Source organism: Haliaeetus albicilla, chromosome 18 (genome assembly GCF_947461875.1).
Source record: "Haliaeetus albicilla chromosome 18, bHalAlb1.1, whole genome shotgun sequence".
NCBI classification, from domain to species: domain Eukaryota; kingdom Metazoa; phylum Chordata; class Aves; order Accipitriformes; family Accipitridae; genus Haliaeetus; species Haliaeetus albicilla.
The window spans coordinates 1,004,804-1,031,885 of record NC_091500.1 but is presented as its reverse complement, the minus strand read 5'-3'; the positions used below and the strand labels follow the sequence as shown (position 1 = coordinate 1,031,885).

Sequence of the window (27,082 nt, the reverse complement as noted above, 5' to 3'; positions counted from 1 at the left end):
GGCCCCGCTACCGCCCCACCCTCCGGGCCGCCCAACCGCCCGCCTGAGGGACTCAGCCCATTCCGCAGCCCCCTGCCCGCGTTCTCACGCTTCCCCGCCCGCTCTTCTCTCTCGGTATGAATCAGAAACGTCCGAGACGTCGCGGTGAGGGAGGAGAAGGAGGGGAGCGGAAAACGGCGGCGGCGGAGGAGGAGACAGGCAGAGCCGCGGGCAGCCTCGGGTGGGGCGGGGACGGCGGGGCCAAGCCCCCGGCCGGCCTCTCCCTCATTCGACCTCGCGCGCAGGCAGGCAAGATGGCGGCCGCGGTGCGCGCTATCGGCAGCCTGGGGCGTTTCACGGCCGCCGCCAAGTACAGCCCGTCCCGCCGCCCACCGCCCGCGGGTGAGACGGAGACTCCGGGGCGGCGGTTGTCTGCCTCCTGCCCCGGGGTGGGGGGGAGTGGGTGCGGCCTTTCTCTGGGGGCGGGAGGGGGAGGGTGCCACTGAGGGGGGCTGTGAGGGGCAGAGGGCGGTGTGCCCACGCGTGAGGGTGTTGCTGGAGGGGGTGGTGGGGCTGGGTGTCTCGGAGGGGGTCGCTGGGCGGTGTGGCCTCGGGTGTCAGCCCGCGGTCTGTGAAGAATGGGGTGGGGGGGCTTTCCCGATGTGCCTGCGTGGGGTGGGGGGGCTTTCCTTGTGTACCTGTGGGGTGGGGCCTGCCGCCGCGGAGGTGTCCCTAACAACCACCCTCCCCCCCCCCCCCCAGGTTTCCCCAGGGCAGGGGTCCACGTCTCTCTGTGTCCTGGGGGGCCATGGAGAGTGTGTGTGTGTGTGCCCCCACAGGGGAGGTGCTCCCGTGCTGGTCCCCAAGGCAGGCTGGCCTTGGTATGCTCCCTGTGTCCTTGCACATGGGCCCGTTTTGGGAATCCGGGTATGGCTCGGGGCGGGGGGGGGGTCCCTGTGATTCCGCACTGGGGGGATGATGGACCCTCCACGCAGTCTCATCCTCTGCACTTGAGCTGATCCATAGGGAGAGAGCGTCTTTGTGTCCCACACGTGTGTGTGTCCCCGATGCCCCTGTGTGCATGCCTCGGGGGGGATGTCCCCATGTCCTTGGATGTCTGGATCCCTGGGCTGTCCTCCAAGCACACACATGTATCTGTGGGAAGGGGGTATCCCCATGTCCCCACATGGGTGGGGAGAATGCCTCCAGGCATGTTAGTGTCTCCAGGTGCCCCACAATTTTTCCTTATTTTGGTATACAGGAATCTCAGTTGTTGACTAATGCTCTCTTGCAACCTGCTGACCCGGGTAGGGCCTTGGCACTTTCCTCCCTGTTTGCAGTCCTGGATCGTGGCGCTTCCTTTCAGAGCGACCAAAGCAAGGAGTCACCAGGTGCCCTCAGGAAGCCTGAAGGCCAAGGCTCAGAGGCATTGGAAATTGGTTCTGATTTCTGCTCTTTGAAAGGCCTCAGGGTCCGGTATCAATGTTGACCTGAAATCTAGCAGCATTTCATTTAAACCTAATACCTGTCTTACGTGCAGTGTTGGAGTGAGTTTGTACGTGAGCCAGTTACTCCAGGACCAGAGTGCTGCAATGGATAACGAGCAGAACTCCAGCAAGTGCTCCGGCTGTTGTTGGTTGGACTTCTTTTTATAACTGGCAAAATTGTTCATCACAAACAGTCCTGGAGGTGCTATGAGGACACTGTCGCTCACTGTAATTAATAGTGTTGTTCTGCCGTAACAAAGTGTTTGTTAAATTGGATGCAAACCTTGCCAGGGCAGGTCAAAAAGCATGCAAAAGGTAGCAAGCAGGCAGAAGACAGTGTGAGCTCAAGAGCTGGCCATACCTGCTGAGCCACATACCGTGTGCTAGCAGGTTCCCAGAGGGGATAGGAAAGCTCAGTTTGTCAAAATCTTCCTGTCTTACGGCTCACAGTTCAGCGCTCTGTGCTATCAGCTCACACGTACAGGCTGAAAGTGTGGGCAGTTGTCCTGAGCTTCAGCTGGTTCACTCTGCTGGTGCTTGCCTTGGTCCAGGACTGCAAGAAGGCTTTTCTCTGGAACCATCCATGGATGCTGTTCCCACTTCAAGTGGCATGCCACGGCCGGGTGAGTGGAGGGGCGGGAAGGGGAAGTGCTGGACAGGGAAGCAGCCAAGGAAGTAACAGAGAAAAGAGAAACCTGGGAAGAAACAGGTCCCGGCTGGACTGTGTGAAAGGGGTACTTCCCGTTCTCTGCTGCATCCAAGTTCTCAACAAAGTCCTGAGAGTAACTGTCTGAAGCATTGGCATCCCTATCTCTAGATGCTCTTTTAATTGGAGTGAGTGAAATAGTGAGAAAGGAATCGATATTCAAGGCTTTTAATTCTTGAATGGCAGAAGCGTACATCTGGCCTACTGCTGCTGCTGCTTCCTGCAGCATTGTGAAGGGGGATTTTTCTGGCTCCGATCTTGGCAAGTTGCCGTTGTAGTGCTGAATGAATCAACGCCTAAAGCAGATGTGCTGTGACTGTGACCAAGTAAATGTGCTTTTAGTTTTAGACATGTTTTCCACAAGTATTCTGGGCTCTAAAATAAAATACTCTCAGGCTAAAGAAACCTCACTCAAATATTAAGCAGCTGTTACTCTAATGACAGTATCTTTCCCAAAAGAGTTTATGTTAAAATGTAGTGAGATTTGTTCGGTTGTGCCCTTGATTTTTTTTTTTCCCCTACTTCATATCTTTTGTTTTGCTAGAACTGAAAGGCAACTCGGAATTCAAGGTTTGAGGTTTACATGGAAGCAGTCTGTTTGGAAACTGACATGAAAAAGAAAAGCGTGTTAGACCATAGAAAGAGCAAAAAGTTAATTAATCCATTCACTTTTTATTTTTAATTGAGATTGCGTGTTTCGCCTGCAGTGTAGTTTTTACTACATAGTGCTTTGCTTTTGGTAAGCATTGGGAGTGATGTGCTGCTCACCTTCCTGCATCCCAGCTTTAGCAGATGCCTGGCTGAGAGAGTGGAAGGAAAACGTTGTCACTTTCCTTGCAGCTGAGATTTGTTTGGTCTAAGTCTCCTTCCTGCTGTGCCTAGCTATGTGCAGCAATACAGGATTGAAGTGAATGGATTCAGTAAGATAGTTCAGTCCTTGCCTTCTTTTTAAAGTAGTGGTGCTGTGGGGCTTTTATTGGGTTAAAATGCTGCTGTTAAAAGTGCATCATATTCTGCTCAGGAGCACCTATCAGCAGAGAAATTGTTGTCAGACCGCCCTCAGTTTTTGTGGGAAATGAACGTTGGTGCTTATTTTCAGGAGTACCTGACTTTTGCATGCAAAAGTTTAGGGAAATTAATGTTCGCTACAGCAGTCACAATCTGGGTATTGTCCTGGTCCAAAAATACTTTAAAGTAGCTTTGGAGTGGAAACCAGTTCATTCTTTGTTTATAAAATGGTATTACAGGCACATGAGACATGCATGCACACGCAAACCTGTTTGCCGGGACAGACTGACGCTGAATTTCCATCCCCACAGCGTCGCACCATGTATCCTGGGCTCGGGGAATGGAGCACAAAGGTCAGTCCCTACTGCCAGCACTGGAGACAAGGTGGAAAGAGGGCCAAAGTGCAGTGGAGCTCCAGCCCTGAGCCCCTGTCACGGGGCTGTGGGGAGGGAGAAGCACTTGTCAGTGTGAGGTGCAGGCTGAGGTTTTAAGTCTGTTTTCCCTGTACTGGATTTTGTGCCTTTTTTGCTGCTGGGAATGGGAATGACCAGCGTTGAGCAGTAGACCTTCCCTAGCTAAATGGCTGTGTTCCAGTTGGTAGATGTGCATATGGTGCTCAAGAAGTAACACTTTTACTAGATTTCAGACTTAAAGCAGCTTTGGCAGGGCTTCAGCCTAGATCTCTGTTAGAGGATCCTCTCGGTCAAGGTCAAGGTCGCTTGAATGGAACTGAGATTCATTCATGTACTGAGAGATCATCAGGCCAAATACAATTTCTCAGCAGAAAAAGGAGATCTGGGATTTATGAGTCAGAAAAGTGGCATTTTGCTTGTGGACAGAACTTATCATACCGTGGTCTGAGCTTTCAGAGTGCTTTGAAACAAGACAAGTTTGTCTGGGTGCTTCCATGTGTAGTAGAGATGGATCAAGTATTTTGTTGATAGATGGAGGTGAGAATAAATATTTTGTGTGCTCTTTTTGTGGCTCACCAGATGTATACCCTGAGATCTGTGGAGTATACTTGGGGTGGCACCATTCACTGGCACAAGAGTGTGTTTTTGCAGAAGTATTCTAGGGCAGTTGTTTGATTTGCAGAGAAGTTAACTTGCAGGCTTGAAACTCTCCAAAGTGCAGGAAGGTCTCTGGTTTAGCACGTGAAGAAGTGTTGAACTGTGCATACTAAAGGCAAGCAAAGAACCCCTGTGTGCCACCTGCTTCATCTCTTGTCAGCTCTTTGAGAAGAAGGCTTTGGGTTTGGGTTGGTTTTTTTTTTTGGTCTCAGTTTGGCATTGCTGATGTTGGAAGCTGCGGTGTGGAATCTGTGCTGTGAAAGTCACTTCCACTTCAATAGTGTGGAATCTACTGAACTCTGGTGGTGGCACAGGTCAAGCTGTAAGAGAAGGAACGGGCTCATACTCAGGATTTTTCGAAATGCTGTACTCAGCAGATGAGGGGAGATGGGAGGATGCATTAATAAAGGAGAGTTAAGCTGAGACTACTGAGAATTCCTTTAACATCTGCAACATCTTTTCTTTAGGTTATGCTTGCCGTAATATCTCCACGTCCACTGCTCTTCAGAGTAAGTGTAAAGCTTTTCTATGTGAGTTCATTGTCTTTCTTAAAATCCACTGAGCATAAGCTGATAACATGTTTCTGTTTGTTTCCAGCTAGAACCCACGTTAGCTGTGATATCAAAGGAGATGTTGCTGTTGTACGCTTCAACACACCAAATTCAAAGGTGCTGGTTTAGCTGGCTGTGGTTAATAGGCATATTAGTGGAAATGATAGGAATAGCAGTCATACGGAGAAGGCATTGAAACGTCTAATTTAAGACCAAGAACTTTCCTAACCTGCAGCTTTTCAAAGTTACAAGCAAAGTAGAAATAGGAAAATGAGTGTTTGGGTGTTGAATGAGACATCTGAAAATGCTTCATGGAAATATTTTGTGTGTACTAAGCTAACTTGTCTCTCTCACTGGCACAAGATATCGCTAAATCTTACTAAGTTCTTGGATTCAAGACATTTAACGAGAGTGTCCATTATATAGGAAAAAAACAGCCTAGAAGCTCATAAAATCTGTGTTTGAGGTCACAGACCCACTGTTGGTGATGTTAAGGAGGAACTTCTTAGTTATAGATTACTTGATGACCTGCTGCAGGGTTTCATCTTCGAGGTTTTTTCCCCTCACTATATTATGACACAGGATGAACTAACTTTCATAGCAAATCTGAGCTCAGTTTGAGTGCCCCAGAAGCATTATAATTGTGCCAAGCAATGGTCTGGCTGTTGGGCTAATTCCTGGATGGTCTAGTCCTTTTTTTTTTCCAGAAAGCAAATCTTGAAAGGCTGTAGAGCTGCAGCTCCTACTGTCTTGGAAAATCTATTTAGACCAACTGTTGGCTTTGGCTTTTTGTTGTCAGTCTTTCTTCTGTGCAAGTTTTCTGATGATATGATGGTTGAGTCCCATATTTAATCAGAGGTTAAACTCCACTGTCTCTTGAGCTCCTTATTTACAATGCTTATTTGCTGCCTTTAGGTGAACACTCTATCCAGACAATTGAGCTCAGAGTTTACTGATGTAATGAATGAGATCTGGGCCAATGAAGCTGTCAAAAGTGCTGTCCTCATCTCTTCAAAACCGGGCTCTTTCATTGCTGGAGCAGATATTGAGTAAGTACAGGGACGTTAGTCGTTATGCTGATGGAGCTTTCCCTGAAGTCCAGCATCCAGGGCCAGTGGTCTGGTGCACTGTGAAGTCGGAGCAGTTTGTCACTGACATTTCCCCAGGGGTGAGGCAGAGGCTAGGAATGAAATACTGTGCACAGGATGCCTAACTTGCTCAAATGAAGTTAGGACGTTGATAAAGAGGAGCATGGCAAGTCACTAAACCCCATTTGGCTGTAACACTTGGTTGCTCCTTCCTGCATACTGGGGTGCAGCCAAGGAAACCCATCCTGGCTCCGAAGTGAGCATTGTCCTTTGGTCTGGGACACAACAAGAGCAGATAATTTACATGCAGGACTTCATTTAAGCTGGGTTTGAGTGCCTGGCGGTCTGCCAATGTGGCCCCTTGATTAGGCAGGATTTGGCACTCTGCCGCGTGGAGCATCTCAGCAGCCTCCCAGGCAATTCAGCGTGGCTAACTTTTGCAGGGTGTGGGACAACCCGTGTGGGTGCTCTCACTGGGACCCAGGGTGCCATTGGCTCCTAGTCCTGACACTGGGCAGGACAGAATAGTTGTTTAAGGACATTAAAAGCCAGAAAGCTCTGAGGAAAGAAGGTAAATTACAAACAGACCCTTCAAAACCTTATTACCTTTTTGGCTGGCCTTATTCAGGGGCAGAGACTTGATGTATGTTGTGGTGGGAAGGAGGCAGTAGCTAGAGCTGATAAGCAGAGCAAAATGACAGGCTGTGTTTAAGAGGTGTCTGCTGGTCTCAACACTACGAGCCTCCTGAATTGCGCCGGCCTGGCAAACACTGCTAGCCTCCATGAGAATAATTGGCACAGGGAGTCTTTAATTGGCGGAGTGCAATATCAGGGCACTGGCCATCTGCTCCTCTAAAAAGTGATGCTGGGCTCTCCCCTCCACCCTTCCTGGCAAGTGCTTTGAGGCTTCCTATGACCCTTCCTCCTCTCCCCCAAAGGCTTTCAAAGCTCTGACACAAGGAAACTCATTCACTGCCTGCAGGCACAGCCCAGTGTCAGCATGCAGTGACTTAACCCACTGAATTTAGTAGTCTTCCTGTGTTGTCTGTTAATCTAAGACTGGGGGACTAAATAGGTCTTGCCTGTCTGTCAGCCACTGGAGCTTTGTGGGAAAAAGAGGAACAAACTCATTGAAGCACTCTCATTTTACTGCTGTTTTCTGAGTGCTTTTCCAATTCTGATCAGCCTTTCTGCCTCACTGCAGCATGATTGAAGCCTGCAAGACTTCTCAGGAAGTGACTCAGCTCTCTCAGGAAGGACAGAAGATGCTAGAAAAAATTGAGCAGTCTCCAAAGCCCGTAGTTGCTGCCATCAGTGGCTCCTGCCTGGGAGGAGGACTGGAGGTATTGAACAATTCTGGGTCTGACAAGCAGGAGTGGGAGTTCACAGCGCTGGTTCTCTAAACTATCCAAACAATGCCTGCAGGACTACTTGCTGTGAGAAGGATTTGAGACCTGACATGGGTTCATTACATCCATTCAAATGAGTTTGTGGCAAGTTAATGGCTTGGTTGTGCTTCAGGGCTCTGCCATGCTAGTTTTTCTGCTTCTGTTGAAAGAGAGCTAATCAAATATGAATTTGTGTGGGCCGGGCTAATATTTAGATGGGAGTCTCCCAGGGAAAACCGGCTGTTTCCAGCAGGCATTGGATCTGAATAAATGTTGCTGGCAGAGTCCAGGCTGGAAGTTGCTGCTTTTCAGATGAAGTGAGTCTCATATCCCAGGAACTTCTCTTCTTTAAAAGGTTGTTGTGAGGGATGAGTGTGGGGAACCTGGCCAGGCTCCACCCTGGCCTGCGTACTGTGCTCTGTCACTTGCCACTTTGGCTGGGTGCAGTACTTGCTTCGTAATCTCCATCTAGGGTTTTGTGAACTGAAAAGTCTCTGGGGTAATTCCTGGAGCAAAGTTGTTACTAAAACAGAATAACCTTGTGGGAATGGAGTCTCTTCAGTTGTGTACCAATTTCTCAAGCAGTCGCAGCTTTTTACAAGCACTGTGGTGACACAGATCTGAACTTGGTGATCCAGTGATAAACCAAGTATTATGGCTGATCTGTAAATGGGACCATGCTCTCAGTGTAGTGAATGAATTTAACCCTTGATGGTCTAGATGAGACTTAAAAATAGCTTGGCTCTGTTTGGTAGTTTCATGTTCATGTCATAGCTGCTTGCCGTCATCTGCCCGTGTGCGCTTCTCTTGCTGGAAGAAGCCATCAGTGAGCACAGAGGGAATCTGGACAGTTGAATTAGGGAATTGGGGTAGAGTCGGGAGGAAAGCTGAGGCAGTTTGTAGAAGAGACCTTTGTGATGGATGCCCAGTTCCTTTGTGGTCTTTCACAGGGAAAGCTTTAGTTTTCTCTTCCTTTTTAAGGTTGCCATTGCCTGTCACTACAGAATAGCAACAAAGGACAAGAAAACAATCTTGGGAACACCTGAAGTGTTACTGGGTCTCCTGCCGGGGGCAGGGGCTACTCAGAGGCTGCCAAAGATGGTAAGTAAGAGGAAGATCTTCGCTCAATAGCCTCTTCTGCTGCATGGTGTGCTCCCATTCTGAAATCCCCTTTCTGCCCTTGCAGGTGGGACTTCCTGCTGCCTTTGATATGATGCTGACTGGAAGGAACATCCGTGCTGACAGAGCAAAGAAGATGGGTCTGGTTGACCAGCTGGTGGACCCTCTAGGTCAGACATGATGCCTCTCAATTTCTTGATCTTCTGCCTGTCAGTTAACCTCTCCACCTTACTGAAATGGGTGGAGAAGCCATTGATGCAGCCAGCAGTCTAGTGGGGGCAAAGCATATGGACTGCAAGGTCCTTACTAGGCTCTGCAGTGCAATCTCCATTCCCGCCTTAGAGGCATGCGCACGGGGACCTTGAAATATCAGGCTCTTGCTAAAGCTAAGTGAATAGGGAAAGGTTAGCATAGAGGGCAGGCCTGTTGGCGCTCTTGCATAAGCTAATTATACAGATAAGAACCTGCATTCTTCATTTATCATGTCAGAGGGACAGATTACAACCCATAATGAAAGGAGAATGGATGACCAATGTCTACAGTTATGCAGCCTGCAGATGTTAATCTCTGTGACAAGATCTTGTGAAGAAGCCTACCCCCATGGCTTAGGTGCTCTGAATTGCCTACTGACTTTCAGTTGGGTGGAGAAATTCCTTGCAAACTGCAGACCAAATTGCACTTCCAAGTGCTGAGTGGGCTAGTGAATTTGCTTCTGCTCTTCCTTCCCTAGGGGGGTTTTCTTGGAAGGTGACAAAATGGAGGAGCAAACCCTCCACAGCCTCCTGAAAGCTCTGAGCAGCTGCAGCCAGGAGTTAGAATGGAAACCACTGTGCCAGCTGGTACTGCCACGCAGTTGAACTGTGCTGAGTGTGGTTTCCCCAGGCAGAGCATGGCCAGAATACCCTGGTGGCCCTTAGCTCCTGAATCTGAATAAAATAAAATAAAATAAAAGGTGCTGGTGCCTACCCCGAGAAACTCAAGGGAAGGCCCTGTGTCTGTTCTGTCTCACACGCTAGTGCTCAGCCGGGTGAGATATCCTTAGCTGTATTCTCACTTTTACAATGATTGCTGGTACTCAGGCTTGAGTTAAAACTGCCTGAATAAACTTTACCACTGTATACTTGCTTAAATGTGAATTGGCTTTTAAGAGCCATCGAATGTGGCTTTTTATACCAATGATTACACTGGCTTGCTTAAAGGAAGCCTGAACTTTCTGAAGAGCTGTTTGGACCTAGCTCAGGCCAGATAAGCACATAGGAGGAACACAAAAAACAAATTATATGCAAGCATTAGAGGCATTCCTTGTTCATTCAAATAGCAGCCAGTGCCAGAAGGCTTTCTGCTGAGTATTCTCATTTTCATTCTCAATGTCTGGGGGAAAGCAGCTTTAACTGGGGCGATGCTTTAACTGATTATAGAAGGCTTTGAAGGAGAGAGACAGCATTAATCAGGAGGCAATTTCATGGGGTGCAATCAGTTCTCCTTCAGTAGGGAGCTCTACAGCATCCTCTTGATCTATTTACTACTGTGCCCAGATCTAATTCTGGCACGTGCCTTTTATACAAGAAAGCAGATGCAAGTCAACAGCCTGTAGCTCCTGGGTTAGGCCACTACAAAATGTTGAGATGTTACTGCAAGTAAACCCACCTATGTCGGTTTGACCACCTTGCCTGCATAGTTCTTATAGCTCAGACTTAAATAAACAGCTCTTTTCTTCAGCTGTAATATCAAAGTCTAGCGCTTGTTGGTGTTGAACACCCAAGCTAATGGAAAGGGGAAATCGGGTATTCACATCTTGTAGCACATCAGGCCACTAAAGTTGCAGGTCTCAGACGTTTCCTTGAAGTGTTGGGAAGAGAATTTGGAAGCTGGTAAGGTTTGAGCTCAGAAATCCCAAATGCTCTCAAATTTCCAATAAATTCTCTAAAAATCACTGGGCATTGGTGAAATGTAGATTATGCAGCAGCTCTGGTTAAGTTTTCTGTGCTGCCTGTAAAATGAAATATGTTGTTTTGTTTGGACTGTTTTCCCCTAGACTGGCTCTGACATACTGCCAGGGCATGAGTGAGACTTCCTAACAGCTTTCATGATCTGGTCAAAATGCATGTGCTCCTTTATTTGCTGCTTGCTGAGAGACCTGCCAGCAGACAGCAGCATGTGGGGTCTGCTGAGTACACGCTCTCAAGATTTTATGTGCAGACAGGTGAAACCTTAGAGTTGAAGACCTCAGCTGTTGGTGGAGGGAGGGAAGACTGGGAGGTGAAAGTGGGGAGGGGTTTTGGTTTTGTTCTTTAACTGTGTCCTGTGTCAGGGGGTACTTGTCTTCTCTGGTGTATTCTTAGCTCTGAGGACTCTCTGCAGCATCTGGGTGTGGTTGGAGCAGCTTACAGTGAAAGTTAATGAGGTTGCCCAGCTGCAAGTATACAGAGTTGTAACCTCATCAGGTTTGTTCTGCTAGTTCAGAGGCAGCCCAAGGCTGCACCTTTAGCTGGTGTCCCTGTGCAGAATTGCTGGGCATTGCTCTTTCATTAATGACTCATTGTGTTTGCCTCTAGCAACTTTACACAACTGCCTTTTCAGCCCCCGTATTCTATCCTCCTGTACTGGCAGAACATGTCCCTGAGCAACCTGATCTAATTCCAGAGTTGGATTTAACTTTAAACTTGGCCCTGCTTTGAGCAGCAGGTCAGACCGGATGGCCTTCCATGTCCCCTTCCAACCAAAGCTATTCCATGGTTTTGTGAAAGTAATGTTGATGTTTAAGTGGCATACTGCTCTTTGCTCCCATTGGGAGTTGGCATTTTGGCATGTCTGTATAATGCCATGGATATTAAATGCCTTGGGGCCTTCATGTAGTTTGCCTGTTGAGCCTTTCCATCATTGTTCGTAATCAAGAAAAGCCAAACAGGCTGGGGGGAATAGAGTGGTAGCAATTCAAAGGAACATCATGCTGCTGTCTCATCCTTGCTTTTCTGCGTCATCATCCGTCAGTGATAACTTCTGCTGTGTTTCCTCAAGACTTCTTTTTTTATTCACAGGGCCAGGTATGAAGGCTCCGGAAGCACGAACAATTGAGTACTTGGAGGAGGTAGCGATTGGCTTTGCCAGAGGACTAGCCAACAGGACTGTGTCTGCCAAAAGATCGAAAGGGCTAATACAGAGTAAGTCTGTGGGTATCATGGCCAAATCCCAAGGGACTGTAGGGAGTATAATCCAGCTTTGCTTCTCAGGGATGTGTTCATGCTCCTACTTAATTCCATTTTCAAAACAAAGTTATTTCATGTTGTAATTATCTCTTGAGCCAGGTGGATTGGAAGAGAAAACATTGCTCTGCAGATCTGATCTTCAAGTGATGTTGCCAGAGATGTACATGGTAGCTCCTAAAGTGTACTAGAAGGGAGTCAGGCCTCAGGAAGAGAGCAGCAGCTGCCTCCAGAGGACTATCCATCTTCAAAGCTTTAGTAGCAAGTTCTGTACCAAGCTTGTGTAATCAAGTGGGAAGAGGCACATGGGTCTGCTCTGTACTTAATCCTCTTTAGCAGCACCCTTATGCAGTTAGGAGAGCCCAGAAATGATGACATCTCTGTATGAGTTCTACTCCACAGAGCTCAGTCTGTCACCAGTTGTATTAGCCCTAAATGAGACTTGTCTGTGAAACAACCCATAGAAACCCTTCTGAGCAGACCATGCTACCTGTGGCTGAGTTTCAGGTGCATATTTCTGTTGCAGATATGCAACATTCACATCTATACTCTTTAACTTTCAGGTTAATTGTTTAAAGACTGATTGTGCATATAGCGCTGTGCTGAGACATGTTTTGTCCCGTCTTGCAGAGATAACAGACTATGCTATGGCTCTTCCATTTGTGAGGCGGCAAGTCTACAAGACAGTGGAGAACAAAGTTCAGAAGCAAACCAAAGGACTCTACCCTGCTCCACTTAAGATCATTGAGGTAAGCCCCCCTGCAAGGCCCAAGAAACTACAGTGAAGGTGGATCTGTGGGATAACATGGCAGCAGACGGAGGGACGGTGGTTCCTTCCTGAGTCAAGCTATACATCCTGATATTCACAAAAGATCAGTCTTGATGAGTGCGAACTGTGTGGTGTATTGAGCAAGCACGGTAAAATTCAGAATAGCTTCCCAGAATGTGATCACCAATTTATGTGGTACTGGTACCAGTAAGGGGTAGATCAAGAATCCCATTTGAGGGAAGGCTTAGCTGGAATGCTTTGTCCATGAAACTTTCAGCTGTTTTTTCCAGGTTTCCTATACAGTTTCTAAAGAGTTGGGTGAACCTGTTCAAAGCTAGGAAAATATAAGTTGCTGTTTTCATAGCACTAACCACACAATACTTTAAAAGTTAGTGCCCTGAGTTACACAGGTATTGTATTACTTACAGACACTGTCCATGGCTTAAAATTACTTTTCACTGTTTAAGTTGTTGCCAAGACCTCTCTAAAACCTGTGAATGCCCCCCTCTGAGAGCAGTGACATTACAGGAGCACAGTCCTAATAAAAACAGTTACTGAAACCACAAGGTATGTGTAAAAAAAAAAAAAAAAAAAAAAAAAAAAAAAAATCAACCTGATGGAAACTCCTTGCCATTGTAGCTATTCAGTGCTAGAAGGACAAGGTGATTCATAGCTTTGCTTTGAACAGCATGGACAGGACCCAGAGAGTCTGAAGTGTGCCTTGAATATTGGGGAGGGGTTATGTGTGAAAACAGGAGGTGCAGCTAAACAAGTAATTGTTGGCAGACATGACTTAACGGTAGCATATCTTTCTTGTTCTTTGACTAGGTTGTAAAGACTGGTCTTGATCAGGGGCATGACGCTGGATACCTCATTGAATCCCAGGTAAGGAGATCAGATCCCTGGTAGTAATCAGTAAATTATGGAGTCTGAGGGGATTTGTATTTAACCACACAAAAATGATAATACTCGTCACAGGCCACTCAAACTGGTGTCTTGCTCCCTGCCCCTTCTTCTGGCAGTGGGGCTATGAAAAAGGTCTATCTTGAACTGTTTGTCAGGGTTCTTCATCTGTGAAAATGTGCCTTTTATCATTCCTGTCTGTGTTATCTTTTTGAGTGGGGAATAACCAGACGGAGTTCACTGATCTAGGTTTCACATAACAGGACTTTGATTTCTCTGTGTGTCTGGGCGCTGTTTGTTTTTTCTGATTGTCACACAAGACAGATAACCCAGAGGAGTGGGTATTCTGCTGTCAGTCTCATCAGTGTTTCCAGGCAATTTGGTGCAAACAAGTCATTTCCTCCAAGAATTAACTTTCATTTTTACCAGTGTTCTGTTTACTCTGTTACCTTTTTTCACCATCATCTTTGTTCAGGGTGTTGATTCTCAATTACTCTTGTTTTGGTGTTTTCTAGTCCAGGTACTTTGTTCTGGTCCCTTTTCACCCATTGATGATTTTGGGTACTTCTGAAAATTAGGTAGTTCTTTTCAGTAGTGATTTCTCACCCAGAACAGGACTTTTCTCTCCTTATCCCTTGGTCAAACTTACTTATTTAGTAGACGCTCCAGTCAGCATACTGGCTAGTACTAGCCATTCAGGGGGACCTCAACAGACCGGAGAACTGGGCTGCCAGGAACCTCATGAAGTTCAGCAGAGGGAAATGCCAAGTGCTGCCCCTGGGGAGGAATAACCCTGTGCACTAGTTCAGGCTGATGGCCAACTGGCTGGAGAGAGTCCAATGAAGGGCCACAAGGATGATTAAAGGCCTGGAGCATTTGGCACACAAGGAGAGGCTGGGAGACCTGGAACTGGAAGAGAGAAGGCTTGGGGGGATCTTATTAATGTGTATAAATATCTGGTAGGAGGCAGTAAAGAAGGCATAGCTACACTCTTCCCAGTGGTATCCAGTGGCAGATAAGAGGTAATGGGCACAAACTGAAATGGGACATTCCACTTAAATATGCAAACCAACCTTTTTACTGTAAAGGTGATTGAACACTGGAACAGGTTGCACAAAGAGATTGTGGAGTCTCCCTCTGTGGCAATACTCAAAACCCAACCAGACAAAGTCCTAAGCAGCCTGCTCTGGTTGATACTGCTTTGAGCAATGGGGTGCAGCAAGTCAATCTCCACAGGTCACTTCCAACCTCAACTATTCAGTGATTCTGTGAAATGAGCCTCTATTTCTTTTTTCCTTTCCCTTCAATTCTTTAGTTGCCTGGCACGTCAGTTGAGTGTAGCACCAATAATGACTGCTAAGGGTAGTCAAGTCTTTTGCATTTTAAGGCCCAGAAGGCTTCACCTCTTGTTCTGCTTGCTGCTATTCCGCTTTGTAGGTCCAGCCAGTGGTGAGGCTGAGCAGATATTGCAGAGATGTAGGTATGCACACATGTGTGTTCACAAACACAGAGTACGTGCATGGCTGGCTGCACAGGCAGCGCAGTGCCTTTACCAGTGACACCCACATAAACACAAACCACTTGCAGGCATGGTCAAAGATAGATGCTGTTTCTCCTGGTTGGCTGATCAGAAATCAAATTCATACGTGGTAATAAGTGCACATGTGCGTGTGCACACACACCCCTTTAATACCTGACTCTAGATGTTTCAATGGTCAATTAGTGGGCCACAGGGCCCAGTCTGACCAGCTGCTGGCACATGGACCTCATGTCCTAAATGCCATCCAGTCCTCCTTGAAGTTTGCTAGTGACATGCTCAGGAAAATAGGAATAGAGTTTAATATGGAGGTAGGACAGACTGTGGTGGGCAGGTCCAGGGCTTGAGCAGGCAAGCGTACTCACCAGCAGCTTGCTTATGCATGACCCTTTTATTCCCCCCCCATACACACAGAGTCTTTGGTTTCCCATGCTTGTCCATTCTCAGCCATCTCAATCCTTCCCTTTCTCTGCCCTTGTCTCTGCCTTAATAAACAACCTGCCCCCAATTAGTTTTTCCTCACTGGTCCCCGTTTTGCTACATCTGTACTCAAATTTGTGATTTTTGGTACTGAAGAGGTAATTCTGGCTGTGCACAGTGTCACTGGTGTGTTTATCTGGGCGCTGCTGGCTCTGCAAGACCTAACTCCCCAGAAGATCCACCACACTCCCATCTGGTTATCTCTGCATTTGGGTCATCTCTCACATTGCTGCCCCTTACCCACCGGTGAAATCCATCTGTCCCCCGCAGTACTATCTGTAACTTTTACCAGCTTCTCACGCTGCTATCTGTCACATCCTGCAGTCTCTTTCCTGCTGTGCTTAGTAGCTCCTTTTGTTGTCTTCTGGTGACAAGGTGCTGGTCTGAGATGTAGCTGTCTGCCTCCTACCTTAACAGTGACCTCCTGGGTATACCCCATCTGTTCTGGTTATGCATTCCACCCACGTTGGGTCTGGTGCTGAATAAAAGGCTTGGGATACTCTGTTCCTTACAGAAAAGAATGAATGTTTTTCCTGAGAATAGCAGCAGGATGGAGCTCTTCCCAGAACCCTCTAAAGAATAAGTGTCAGTGTCGTGTCTTTTTTTTTAATGCCTTCCTCTTTCCAAGGAGACTTGCAGATTCTCTTCCAGGCTTTGTGTTAGTGATATTTTAACAAGCCTTTAACTCACAGGACAGTGGTGAAGGAAGATACAGCCTGCTCTAAACTACATTGCGTTGGCAGCTTTCCTTAGCTGACTTGGCTCAGGCAACATTAGTTTTCTGTTGCCTTACGCTGTCTTTTGTCTTCCTGACTACTTTCCCGTTTCATGCTGAGTGCTGGGAGGTTATAGAGGCCTTTGATTTTGTTGCCTGTCTATGATCCTCCGAAAATAGTATCAGGTGACTGCTGTCAGTGAAAATTGGCCTGTTTAAAGATTTTTCTCAAAGCCTGAGGGCAGGGCCCTTTCACCTGAAAGCCACTGGGGCAATGGCCCCAGCTAGTGCAGGATGCACATGGGGGAGAAAGAGTCCCATGTCAGTGAAATACAGTCCTGCCACTGGGGAAGTAGAAGTGGCTCCTGCATTGATCTCGTAGGACCCTGTAGCTGCTGCCTGGCTGCAGCAGCCAGGTGGCTTCTGGCTTGCCATCATGCCAGTGAACTGCCAGGGAATGCTCCTCCCAAAGCTGTGCTGGATGGGTGGAAATGAGCTGTGAATGATTCAGTGGATAGGAAGAAGATGGATGTGGAAATACTGTGGCTGCTCTTGTTCCCTGGCAGAACCCCTGTCCCTCCAGACACAAGTGTTAGAGGTACACACTCTTTCAGATGCTTTAATTGTTTATGAGAAAGGACATTGAACAAGCAGTTTCCTACTGCTTTCTGGCAGCCTGTATGGGAGGCAGTGGTGCAAAGTGGGCTGTGCTTAGCACAGAAGGTGCCTCTGGGCAGAGGATATGTATGCCCTGTCTGTTCTTCCTTTTCTAACCAGGTTACCAGTCTGTGCAGTTACATGGGTGGCTGTGCTCTCCCCCTTGCCATGTTTTTGATGTGTGTGTGCTGGAAGCAAGACAGCTGTTACATGCTAAACTCTCTGCTTCCCTCTTCGCTTTCTTCCAGAGCTTTGGTCAACTTGCAGTGACTAAGGAAGCCAAGGCACTGATTGGACTTTACCACGGGCAGGTGCTCTGCAAGAAGAACAAGTTCGGAACACCTCAGCGAGAGGTCAAGTAAGTGCAAGCATAGGATGCCTGAAGGAGCAGTTGGAGGACCTCTGCTAGAAGGCTCTTGGGACCGAGTGGCCTAGAGTCCTGAAAAGCAGTGTAGCAGAGCACAGAGATTTCCAGCCTCCAGAGGTTAATCCTCTGCAGTTTGGAGGTCTCGCCCACCAGTGAAATCTTCTTGCATGACCTCACTAAAAATAGTGCCTGGGTGGACAGGATCTGTGCAAGTCTGACAGCAGCAATGGAAATTCAGCCATTTCTAGCTTTGAATGTGTCCCCTGGTCCTTTTCTGTGCAGGACTCTGGCAGTGCTGGGAGCAGGGCTCATGGGAGCTGGGATCGCACAGGTTTCAGTGGATAAGGGACTGAAGACCATTCTGAAGGACACAGCACAGCAAGGCTTGGACAGAGGACAGCAGCAGGTCTTCAAGGGGTATGTGAGTTAAAAGGAATTTGCTCTGGATGGGATGGGGCTGCCTTTAGTCAAAATACTCCTCTGCTTTCAGGCAGTCGGGAACTCCTGACACCTCTCTTCCTTTGGAGTCTTCTACCATCAGATGTCACAGAAATGCTTTCTTTTAAGGTTGTCCAATGCAGTGTGCGGGGATATTGGTATGAAACAGCCCCAGGGTATTCAGCCTTAGTTCCTTAGGTAGGTAGATGACTTAACAGATGATTGCTTTAGCTTTTAGATTTAGCAGTAGCTTATAGAGTTAAGCAGGGAGGGAGTAGTCCTGGCTGCATAGAGGCCCATATCAGGGGATACATTGGGTCAGACTTCTGAAAAGCTGGATTTCTTTCTCCTGTTCTCCTGGTTCAGCAGTAATAGTGCTCAGCTGTGCATCCTCAGGAATGTCACCAGTTGACCTTCAGACTAATGCACCGGCTGAGTTGTCCAAGCATGGCTTTCCTTTTTCTAGATGGAAGGAGGGGCTAGGAGTGACAGGCCTGCTGGATTGGAGATAGTGTTTTGGGTCCCAGCTGCAGGAGGGAGGGATGCCCTTGGTGTTGTGGTGTACCTCCAGCAGTCTGGGCTGGCCTGCTCAGGAGCTGTGACAGAGCTGTCCTTCCCTAGGCTGAACAGCAAGGTGAAGAAGAAGAGTTTGACATCGTTTGAGCGGGACTCCATTCTCAGCAACCTGACAGGCCAGCTGGACTACAAGGGCTTTGAGAAGGCAGACATGGTGATTGAGGCTGTGTTCGAGGATATTAACATCAAGCACAAAGTGCTGAAGGAAGTGGAGGCTGTGAGTATCAGTTCTGACCTTATTGCGGCCTTGCAATACTTAAAGGGGGCCTACAAGAAAGATGAGGACAGACTTTTTAGCAAGCCTTGTAGTGATAGGACAAGGGGTAATGAATTTAAACTAAAGGAGGGGAGATTTAGATTAGATGTAATGAAGAAGTTCTTCACTATGGGGGTGCTGAGGCACTGGCACAGGTTGCCCAGAGAAGCTGTGGATGCCCCATCCCTGGAAGCATTCAAGGCCAGGTTGGATGGCTCCTTGAGCAACCTGGTCTAGTGGAAGGTGTCCCTGCCTGTGGCAGGGGGGTTAGAACTAGATGATCTTTAAGGTCCCTTCCAACCCAAACCATTCTGTGATTCTATAAATTGGGCTGCTGCTTTAGAATTAGTTTCTAATGCCATCTGCCCTGACAGAAAACTGGGTTTGCCTTGTTTATTAGGGTTACCAGGTGCTGGTGCTGTTTTCTCAGGGTTCTGCCCATTACTCTTTGGATCTGGCTGTGGACCCTGTCATTTACACTGTCTTTTCCACCCCCTGCCACAGGTGATCCCTGCTCACTGTATCTTCGCCAGTAACACATCTGCCCTCCCGATCAGCCAAATTGCTGCTGTTAGCAAGAGGCCAGAGAAGGTGAGTACCCAGTGCCATGTGCCTGCTATGAGTCTGTGCTGAGCTGTCTGTTAGAGGCAAACTGGCTTTGCTGTAGGTGAGCGCTGGCATCTTCTGCTTCTTCTTCAGAACATGAAACAGCTCAACCTTTGTCCCCAGTGCAAGCTTTGAACAAAGAGCTTGTGGTCTTTGGACAGGTAGGAGGGGGATGAGGGTAGACTCACCTCCAGTGTGATGTTGGCAAGGCAATGTGCAGCAGGGACATGAGAGCACTTCAGGAAATGTCAATGCACGCAGAGGGACAGAAAAGCTATGGAAGGGCTTGACCTGAGAGAATTCCAGCCAGGAAGACTTCAGTCATTTTGATAAACTGATTAGACATAGGAGTGACTTGCCATGACAGGAAAATGCCTTCTCAAGGAGAAGGCATTAACCTAGCAATAAGGGAAGAAAAGTTGGTGGCTGAAAGCTGAACTCAGAGGTGCTGAAACTGAAGCCTTGGTTAGCCACGGCACCAGCTCCTGAAGGGGTGGTGAGATTTTCTCTCTGGCTCCAAATGATCCACGTGAACAGGATACCAAGAGCAATATAGCAGCTTGTGGCAGAGGTTTGGAGCAGAGGAATTCTTCATCCCTTTGCTTGAAGTCTAAACAGCATATGAGGTAGCTGCGTCCCTCATCCCTTAGCCCAGGCAAGTACAGCTGAGCAGGAACATTGCTGCATGTGGAGCAGCCTGCCCTGAGGGATGTGCTTGGTGGAGTTACCTTCTGAGGGGTGTGAATGCGCTGGACTGGGAGGGAGGCAGCTGCGTGCTGTTTTTCATTGCCATCCATGACTGCCAAGGGTACCTGTGATAGATCTGCCAGCCTCACGCTAGCAGGTGACACAGGCCCTACAGGAGACCTGCACTTTTCAGGGAGCAGCAGCAAGAGGCCAGACATGACACCGCAGCATCTGAAGTAGTGTGAGGGATCTGCGTGACCAGGTGGAGTCACCTCCCGAGGGCTAAGCATTGGTCTAGGGCAGCCTTGATAGAAAAAGGGGAAAAGGCTTTCCCCTCATTTGAGGAATCTGCTTTGCCTACCTGGGGCTGCACAAAATGAAGGAAGGGGCAAGCAGTTCTCCTGTGAGATAAACCCATCTCCCTCTCTAAAACGGGTGGGACGGGGAGGCAGTAGCAACTTGGGCAGAAGGAGGGGGAAGCTCTAGAGCTCAGTTGGGAAGTGTTATACAAATGCAAAAGCAAAGGTACCCTTGGCTGATTTCCTGAACTCCTACAAGGATCTCAAGCCTGCCCAGGGCAGTGCATTGCCTCTGCTATTTGTCTTCCCTGCAGAAGTTCTGTGGACATCTGCAAAGTTGGACTAGATGATTGTTGTAGGTCCCTTCCAACTGAAATATTCTATTCTAAAGTCCACAGAGTAACAATGTGTGTCACAACTGTTGGAGGTTCCCGTGACCTTCGTGAGCCTCTTCCTCGTTTCCTGTCAGACCTTGGTTGCATCGGAAATGCAAACTGAGTCTTATTTTTTCAGACTTGGAAGTAACATCGTCTTGCTGTATAAATTGCCTGTGTAATGGCTCTTTATGGGGAAACTGATAGGAAACCAGTTAACTAATTAGTGTATTTAATTAGTTTTGCAGTCTGCAACTCTCCTGCAAGGTGCCCCTGACTTAGATCTTAGTGCCAAGTGTAGCTTCCAGGAGACATGAAGGTGACATGCTGATTACATGGTCGCGTTAAGAAGGTGAGGCACACAGCCTAATAATCTCCATTTAAATGCTGTTTCCAGAGGAAGGCTGTGCTTACTTCTGTAATTAGTTTCTGGAAACATGCCTTCTTGTCCTTAGAGTCACTTTATCACCAAAAAAAAAAACCCACCCCCAAAAAAACCAAACCAAAACATTCACAAGCAGAACACGGACTCTGCTCTACATCTGTGTCTCTAACTGCTGTTCCACTCTCATAGTCCAGAAGAAGCACCACCCAGGCATGTGGCTGCCCTGCCAGCTCAGATAGTACCTGCAGGTCACGCAGTGCCTGTAATTCACCTGCGGAGTGAGCTCGGCTAAGATTCCCAGACAGGTTTAGCTGCCAGACTATTAACAAGTACAGAGAGAGCTGAGCACCACTCTTGGTCCTGTAAGCATTATACCTAAATCCTCACTGAGCCAAGAGCTGTACAGCATGTGCTATGTCCTTGGGAAAGCCAAGGAGAGAAAGGGAATTGGAGAGCATTCCCGTCAGAGAGGGATACAGTGTGGCTGAACACATAGTGCACTGTGGTGGTGGGTCCTGCAGCCCATGCTGGCCTGTTTCCCTCTGCAGTTGGGCACTTGACTTGCACAGCAAGTTACTCTGGGAGCCAAAGTCTGTCTAACCCTGCTTAACCCTGAGCTCTTCCTTCTGCCTAGGTGATCGGGATGCACTACTTCTCCCCTGTTGACAGAATGCAGCTGCTGGAAATCATCACCACAGACAAAACGTCACAGGACACTGCTGCTTCTGCAGTTGCTGTTGGCCTCAAACAGGGCAAGGTCGTCATCGTTGTAAAGGTGAGGAAACACTGCCCAAATATGAGCTGGGTTAATAAAAGGGCAGGCTTGTGCACTGAGAGGAGGCTGAAACATGGCTGTGAATACACTGGCATTAGCTACTCATGCTGAGAAGTAAAAATGGAGGTTAGAAGAGGGCAGATGCCCAGGTGATCCCTCAAGTGTCTGTTGGAGCAGCCATGGAGGGCCAGAAGGCACAGAAACAGTCTGACGGGCCAGCACGAGGAGCTGGCAGTCCTGCTCCACATAGCTTCCAGGAGGCTGAAGCCTGTAGTGACATCTGAGATGGAGCAGAGTCTGGGCAGGACTCTCACCAGCTCTGCTCCCTGGCAAGCTGCAAGGACAGAGGGTCAATGAGCAGTAACCCTCCTCTTTCTGGATTTAAATCTTGTGTGAAAGGGGGCAGAAATGCACGTGCAAGTGTAGGGAAAGAGGTATACCAAGCAGAGGGAGACGGCTAAGCACAGCAAGGCAGCAGTTGAGAACAAACTGCTGTAGTCTCTAGGAGGAGGCAGCAGAGCCTCAGAAAAGCGGTGGGCTTTGAGTGGTTTGTTAGGCTGACAGCTGCTGTTGAACACACAGCCCTCCAAATGGAGCTGGTCTCATGCTCCATGGTAGAGAGCATCGGTGATGCTGTTTCAGCTGTGTGGGAGGTTCAGCCGGTAGGCTTAGGGCAGTTTGAGTGTATTTTTGGATTGGTCTCTTCACTGATGTGTGAGGTTGCCAGCAATGCTGAGCGGGTCTGTCCTGTAGTGCTGGGAAAACTGGCTTGTCTAAAAGTTCTCTAGGCAACTCTGGAGGCCAGTGGAGATACAGTGCTGCTTCTCTAACCCTCATCCCCACATCAGATGCTTCCCTGAATGGCAGTTTGCAGCTAATGTGTTGTTTCCTGACTTGTGAGCAATATCAGAGGTGAAACAACTGGTTTCACTTCCACTGAGCACCCTTTCCCCTGTCAGGCTGTTGGGCTTGGTGAAGCAAGGGGACTTCTGCAGCCTGCTTGGGACCTCCAGGTGCTGTTTCAAGTAAAAACACTCTGGTGGGAGCTTCCAGGGAGTAAGTTCATGGAAGTCTTCAAACACTGCTGAACCCTACAGGAAAAAACTACTGCAGCAGTCAATAACATACTGCTAGAAATGGAGTTCAGTGTGTGCCCTGGACGTCAGTGCTTGAACTACAGCCCAGGCTGTGAAATGCAGTTCTTGTGCTGCTGAGAGAGGACGTGTTCCTGCAGTTTGTACTCACCCACCTTCCTGCTGTGCTTCTCTTCCCTAGGACGGGCCTGGCTTCTACACCACCAGGTGCCTAGGGCCAATGCTGGCAGAAGTGGTCCGAGTTCTCCAGGTGTGTATCCTGTCGGCTGCCGCCCATCCACCAAATAGGTCATGTAAAGTCTGCTTCTTCCTTGCCCTTGGTCGGGTTGACCCCAGCCCTGGCCAAGAAGGGAGGTGGATAACTGGCCCCAGTGCCTGTGGTTGTCCCCAGCCAGCTGTGGGCTGATGAGACCTGGTGCAGGCAGTGATGGGGCTCTTTCCTCCCCACACAGCACCAGGGGAGAGTCAGGAGTGCTGCAAGCACGATTACACTGCTCCTATCCGTAATCAAACAGCTAATGGTGCTGGTCACAGCCTGTGGCCCCATATGAGTAAGGGCTTTCTGCCCCCCACACTGGGTTTCCAGGACCCTCACCCAGAGACATCACTGCTTCCCCTTCCATTCCTGCAGGAGGGCATTGACCCAAAGAAAATAGATGCCATCTCTACAGCCTTCGGCTTTCCTGTGGGTGCTGCCACGCTGATCGACGAGGTGGGTGTGGATGTGGCCACACATGTGGCTGAGGACCTTGGCAAGGCCTTTGGCGAGCGCTTTGGAGGAGGCAGCATCGAGTTGTTCAAGCTAATGGTGGAAAAAGGCTTTTTAGGTGAGACGCTAGGTTGTTTTAATTGAACAAGTTTCCCCTTTGTTGAAGAAAGAGTACTAGCATCCATCAGCCTCTTGTGCCTCAGGTGAGGGCAGTCAGAGAACAGCCCTGGGAATGGGTTGGGAATCCCTCCCAGCTGTACCCTGGGCAGACCTTTGGCTGTAGCCAGACCTTCCTTTGCAGAAATGGCAGCAGCAGGCACAGATGCTGCCCACAGCAAAAGCAGCAGGCAAGATCTCACGAACCTCTTTGTGGCCCTTTGTGAAACCTGCACAAGTGCTCTGGGACATGGAGAGCAAGTGGCTGGAAATAAATGTGCTCAAGTGAAACAAGCCCTGAGCTGAGCTTTAGAAGCTCTGAGCAAGGAAAAATTACATCTCTGTCCACATGGTAGAAGCTGTGGCACTGGGTACCAGAGGCAGCTGTGCCTCTGAGCACACCAGGACAGAGCAGCATCCATCAGTGGGACCTGCACTTGGGCCATGACAGCTCTTACCCTCCAGTGACCCTTGCTGTGACCAGACCCCTGGCATCGAGGGTTACTCAGGAGATCTTTTCATCTCTGTACCTTGCTCCCAAGTGGGAGTGGACAAGGACCGTGTCTTTTTACAGCTGTAGCCACGGAAATGGTGGCATTATTTGACTGTGCTCTGGATCTAGTGAAGGCATTAGTGCCTGACACAGTGGCAACATCTTGCCAAGGAGTCAGCTGGATGTGGGCCCCCTTCCCTGTGTCCTTGGTGAGGCAGCAAACAGGCTCGTTCTGAAGTGCAGAGACACCGCCTGTGCCAGGAGGATCTGCTCATGCTAACAGAAGCAGGAGTCACAACATCAGAGGTGAAGGTGTCACGAGCAAACAGGATGCGTGGCAGGATGTGACTGTCTCTTTTTATCCCTGGCAGGTCGCAAGGCAGGGAAAGGCTTTTATGTTTACCAGGAGGGGGTGAAGAACAGGAGCTTGAATTCTGGCATGGATGAGATCTTGGCACGGTTCAAAGTGCCAGCCAAACCTGAAGTGTAAGTAGCTGTGCATGCCCGAGCAGTGGTGTGGGCTGGCTCTCACCCCAGCTGCTTCTCCGGCCTCTGAGCAGCAGCACAAGGGCTGCACCAGGCAGCACTGGAGAGGTTGCTGAACATGGAGTCACTCTAGATGGCATTTGGCTGTTCTGAGATGGTGTGTAGGGGGGCAGACTGTTGGCTGTGGAGAGCCTGTGCTAGCAGGAATGGGGAATCCTTGAATTTATCAGCATTTGCTTGGGCACCTTTGCAGAGAGATTTCCTGTGGTGGGGCTTGCCAAGGCAGGCAGGTTGGTGCCGTGACCTTCCTGGCGCTGGACCTGTTGTACAGCCTGGCCCTGAAACATCTCCTGGAGCAGTTCCCATCTGGCCTGATGGAGCCTTTGCCATTCTTATGTGCCTGCTTCAGGACACATCACAGAACTTAGTCCTTATCCTCATGCAGATAGGGACAGGCTCAGTGAGAAACCGTTCTCTCCCTTACCCCAGGTCTGGCCCTGTCCCCAGTCTGTGCTGGCTTCATGTGCTCCTCCATCCAGCTGCTGTGTTACCTGCACAGCCCTTACTGACTCTTTCCTTGCAGCTGCACTGATGAGGACATCCAGATGCGCTTGGTGACGAGGTTTGTGAACGAGGCAGCCATGTGCCTGCAGGAAGGGATCCTCAGCAACCCTGTGGAGGGAGATATTGGTGCTGTGTTCGGCTTGGGCTTCCCACCATGTCTGGGAGGTAAGTGGGCTCAGCTGGGGTTTGGGCTAGGCTGCATGGCTTGGCTGGCAAGCTTTGTAGTGGGCTTGCCTACTGGGTTCTAGCCACCAGAGGTATGTCAGCTGTCAAGGTCAGGTTTGAGCTGCAGTCTGACAAGCCTGAGTGTCCTTCTCCCGTATAAAGCCTGAACCAGAGGTTGCTCCAGCATTCCCACCCCATGAGAGGTGGCAGTGAGCCTGAGAGCTGCTGTGAGATGATTCTGCCAGGACCCAGTGGAGTTTCTCTGCTGGTACAGCTGTTTCACAGAGCTGGGCTGGTGAGGATTGAGGGACTCTAACCAAGTCATTTGCCATCTCTTTGGGTTTGAATAAGAAGGCAGAGCCATGCTGGCCCCAGCCGCATCAGCACTTTCCATGAGAACTTCAAAGAAAGAGCTCTTACCGTGCTTGATAGTTATGGGGGTGTAGGTGGGATGAGAGACTTGCAAATGTCCTACATTTTTAAGAAATCCCTAGCTTGCTTTTGTGCCGCCATATGGTGCTTGGTGAAGAATGAGGCTCTGGTATCTCATCTCTTGCTACTGCTACTTGTCTGGGTGGCCAGGCAGGCATCTTGCAGCACTTCTGGAAACCTGGTCTCATGCTGCACACAGAGTTGAGAAATGGTGCCCAAAGACCCACTGTTCCCCCCTGTGCCTGCATGTGGCACAGATGAAGCTGAGCTGATTAACCTCAGCCATGGCGCACAGCACTTTTCAGGCCAAGGTATTAGCCAAGAGCACCAGCAAAGTTTTCCCGGACCCATCTGCAACCTGGGTGGCTGTGGTCATGGCCTGGGCAGTGGACGAAGCATGAGCTGAGGTTTGGGTCCCAGCTGAAGGATACTAAGGGCTCTTGGGCATGACATAGTGCTTCTGCTGAGTACCCAGCACTTTCCCTCCTTGAGGCAAGCTCAGACTAAGGGAGCAGTCCCAATTATCTGTGCCCCAGCTTGTGCCCAGCAATCCAATCTGCCTCTGCTTAAGCGCAGGTGGGTGGGCAGGGAGCAGGGTCTTTTGGTGCCCTTCCGAGAGACTGGGTGTCTCTTGGAGAAGGATAGGTTGGCCGAATCCAGTGCTCTCGCCCTTCCAGGCACCTTGGTGCTTCTTGCTTCCTCGGCACAGATGTGTCCCCCTGTCCCCGGCAGGTCCCTTCAGGTACACGGACTCATACGGAGCCAAGCAGCTGGTGGACAAGCTGCGGAAGTACGAGGCCGTCTATGGCAGCCAGTTCACGCCGTGCCAGCTGCTGCTGGACTACGCCAACAGCCCAAGCAAGAAATTCCACCAGTGAGCGTGGCCTGACACTGCCTGACTGTGACACACCGACAGCTCGAGCTGGGGCCACCGGCTCTCCAGCGACACCCCATTCTCTGTAGGTTAATCTGCAAAGCACCCGGGGGAGGCAGGGAAGGAAGGAAGGTGGTGGCAGATTGCCTCGTGGCTTCTAGTCATTTCAAGTGCCTTATCAGCTACTCTGTGCTGGGCACATCCGTCCCCTGCCAGCGTGGGCCTGGTGGCTCCTTGCTGGAAGAGAGAATTTCTTCTGTGTCCACCTCCATGCCGCAACCTCCAAAGCTCCAGGTCTGGCAGGCACCATCCAGCACGCAGCTGGCCCTGAGGGCCTGCCTTTCCGTAAACCTCCAACAAAATAAATCCCCGTCTCCTAGGTTTGGACTCCATGCCTGCTTCTCCTGTCTCTCTGGGGCAGCAGCCTCTCGGCGCCGAGGAAGGGAACAGCTCGAGTCGGAAATAAAGCATTCAGGCAATCCTCTGGGGTCCTCTCCGTGCTTGCCGGCTGAAAGCCCCACAAAGGGGCTGCTGGCGGTTGCCAGAGGGTGGGGAAAGGCAGGGGATGGCGGCAGTGCAGAACAAAGACCGGCTCTGTCACCTCTGCCATCAATCAGGGTCTGTGAGGAGCCTCTGGCTCTTTTGTCTGGCCCCGAGTGCTGCTGCCGGGGTTATCCTGGCAGATG

The 27,082-nt window shown here is 49.3% G+C and overlaps 1 protein-coding gene across 3 annotated transcripts; it reads left to right on the top strand.

The window, feature by feature from the left end:
- The first annotated feature begins 101 nt into the window (after positions 1–101).
- Positions 102–26,877, top strand: HADHA (hydroxyacyl-CoA dehydrogenase trifunctional multienzyme complex subunit alpha). Of its 3 annotated transcripts, none has more exons than XM_069805401.1 (21): positions 102–381; positions 3,492–3,533; positions 4,718–4,759; positions 4,848–4,918; positions 5,717–5,850; positions 7,094–7,232; positions 8,259–8,378; positions 8,464–8,566; positions 11,435–11,557; positions 12,230–12,348; positions 13,197–13,253; positions 16,909–17,018; positions 17,310–17,444; positions 18,087–18,258; positions 18,802–18,888; positions 21,283–21,423; positions 22,699–22,767; positions 23,149–23,344; positions 24,247–24,361; positions 24,945–25,090; positions 26,255–26,877. In XM_069805401.1, the coding sequence occupies exons 1-21, from the start codon at positions 117–119 to the stop codon at positions 26,398–26,400; spliced, it is 2,532 nt and encodes an 843-aa protein (XP_069661502.1). In that variant the 5' UTR covers positions 102–116; the 3' UTR covers positions 26,401–26,877. The 3 variants fall into 3 exon arrangements, with proteins under 3 accessions (XP_069661502.1, XP_069661503.1, XP_009918006.2); XM_009919704.2 differs by lacking the exon at positions 102–381 and adding an exon at positions 2,035–2,089; XM_069805402.1 differs by lacking the exon at positions 3,492–3,533.
- The last annotated feature ends 205 nt before the right edge of the window (positions 26,878–27,082 follow it).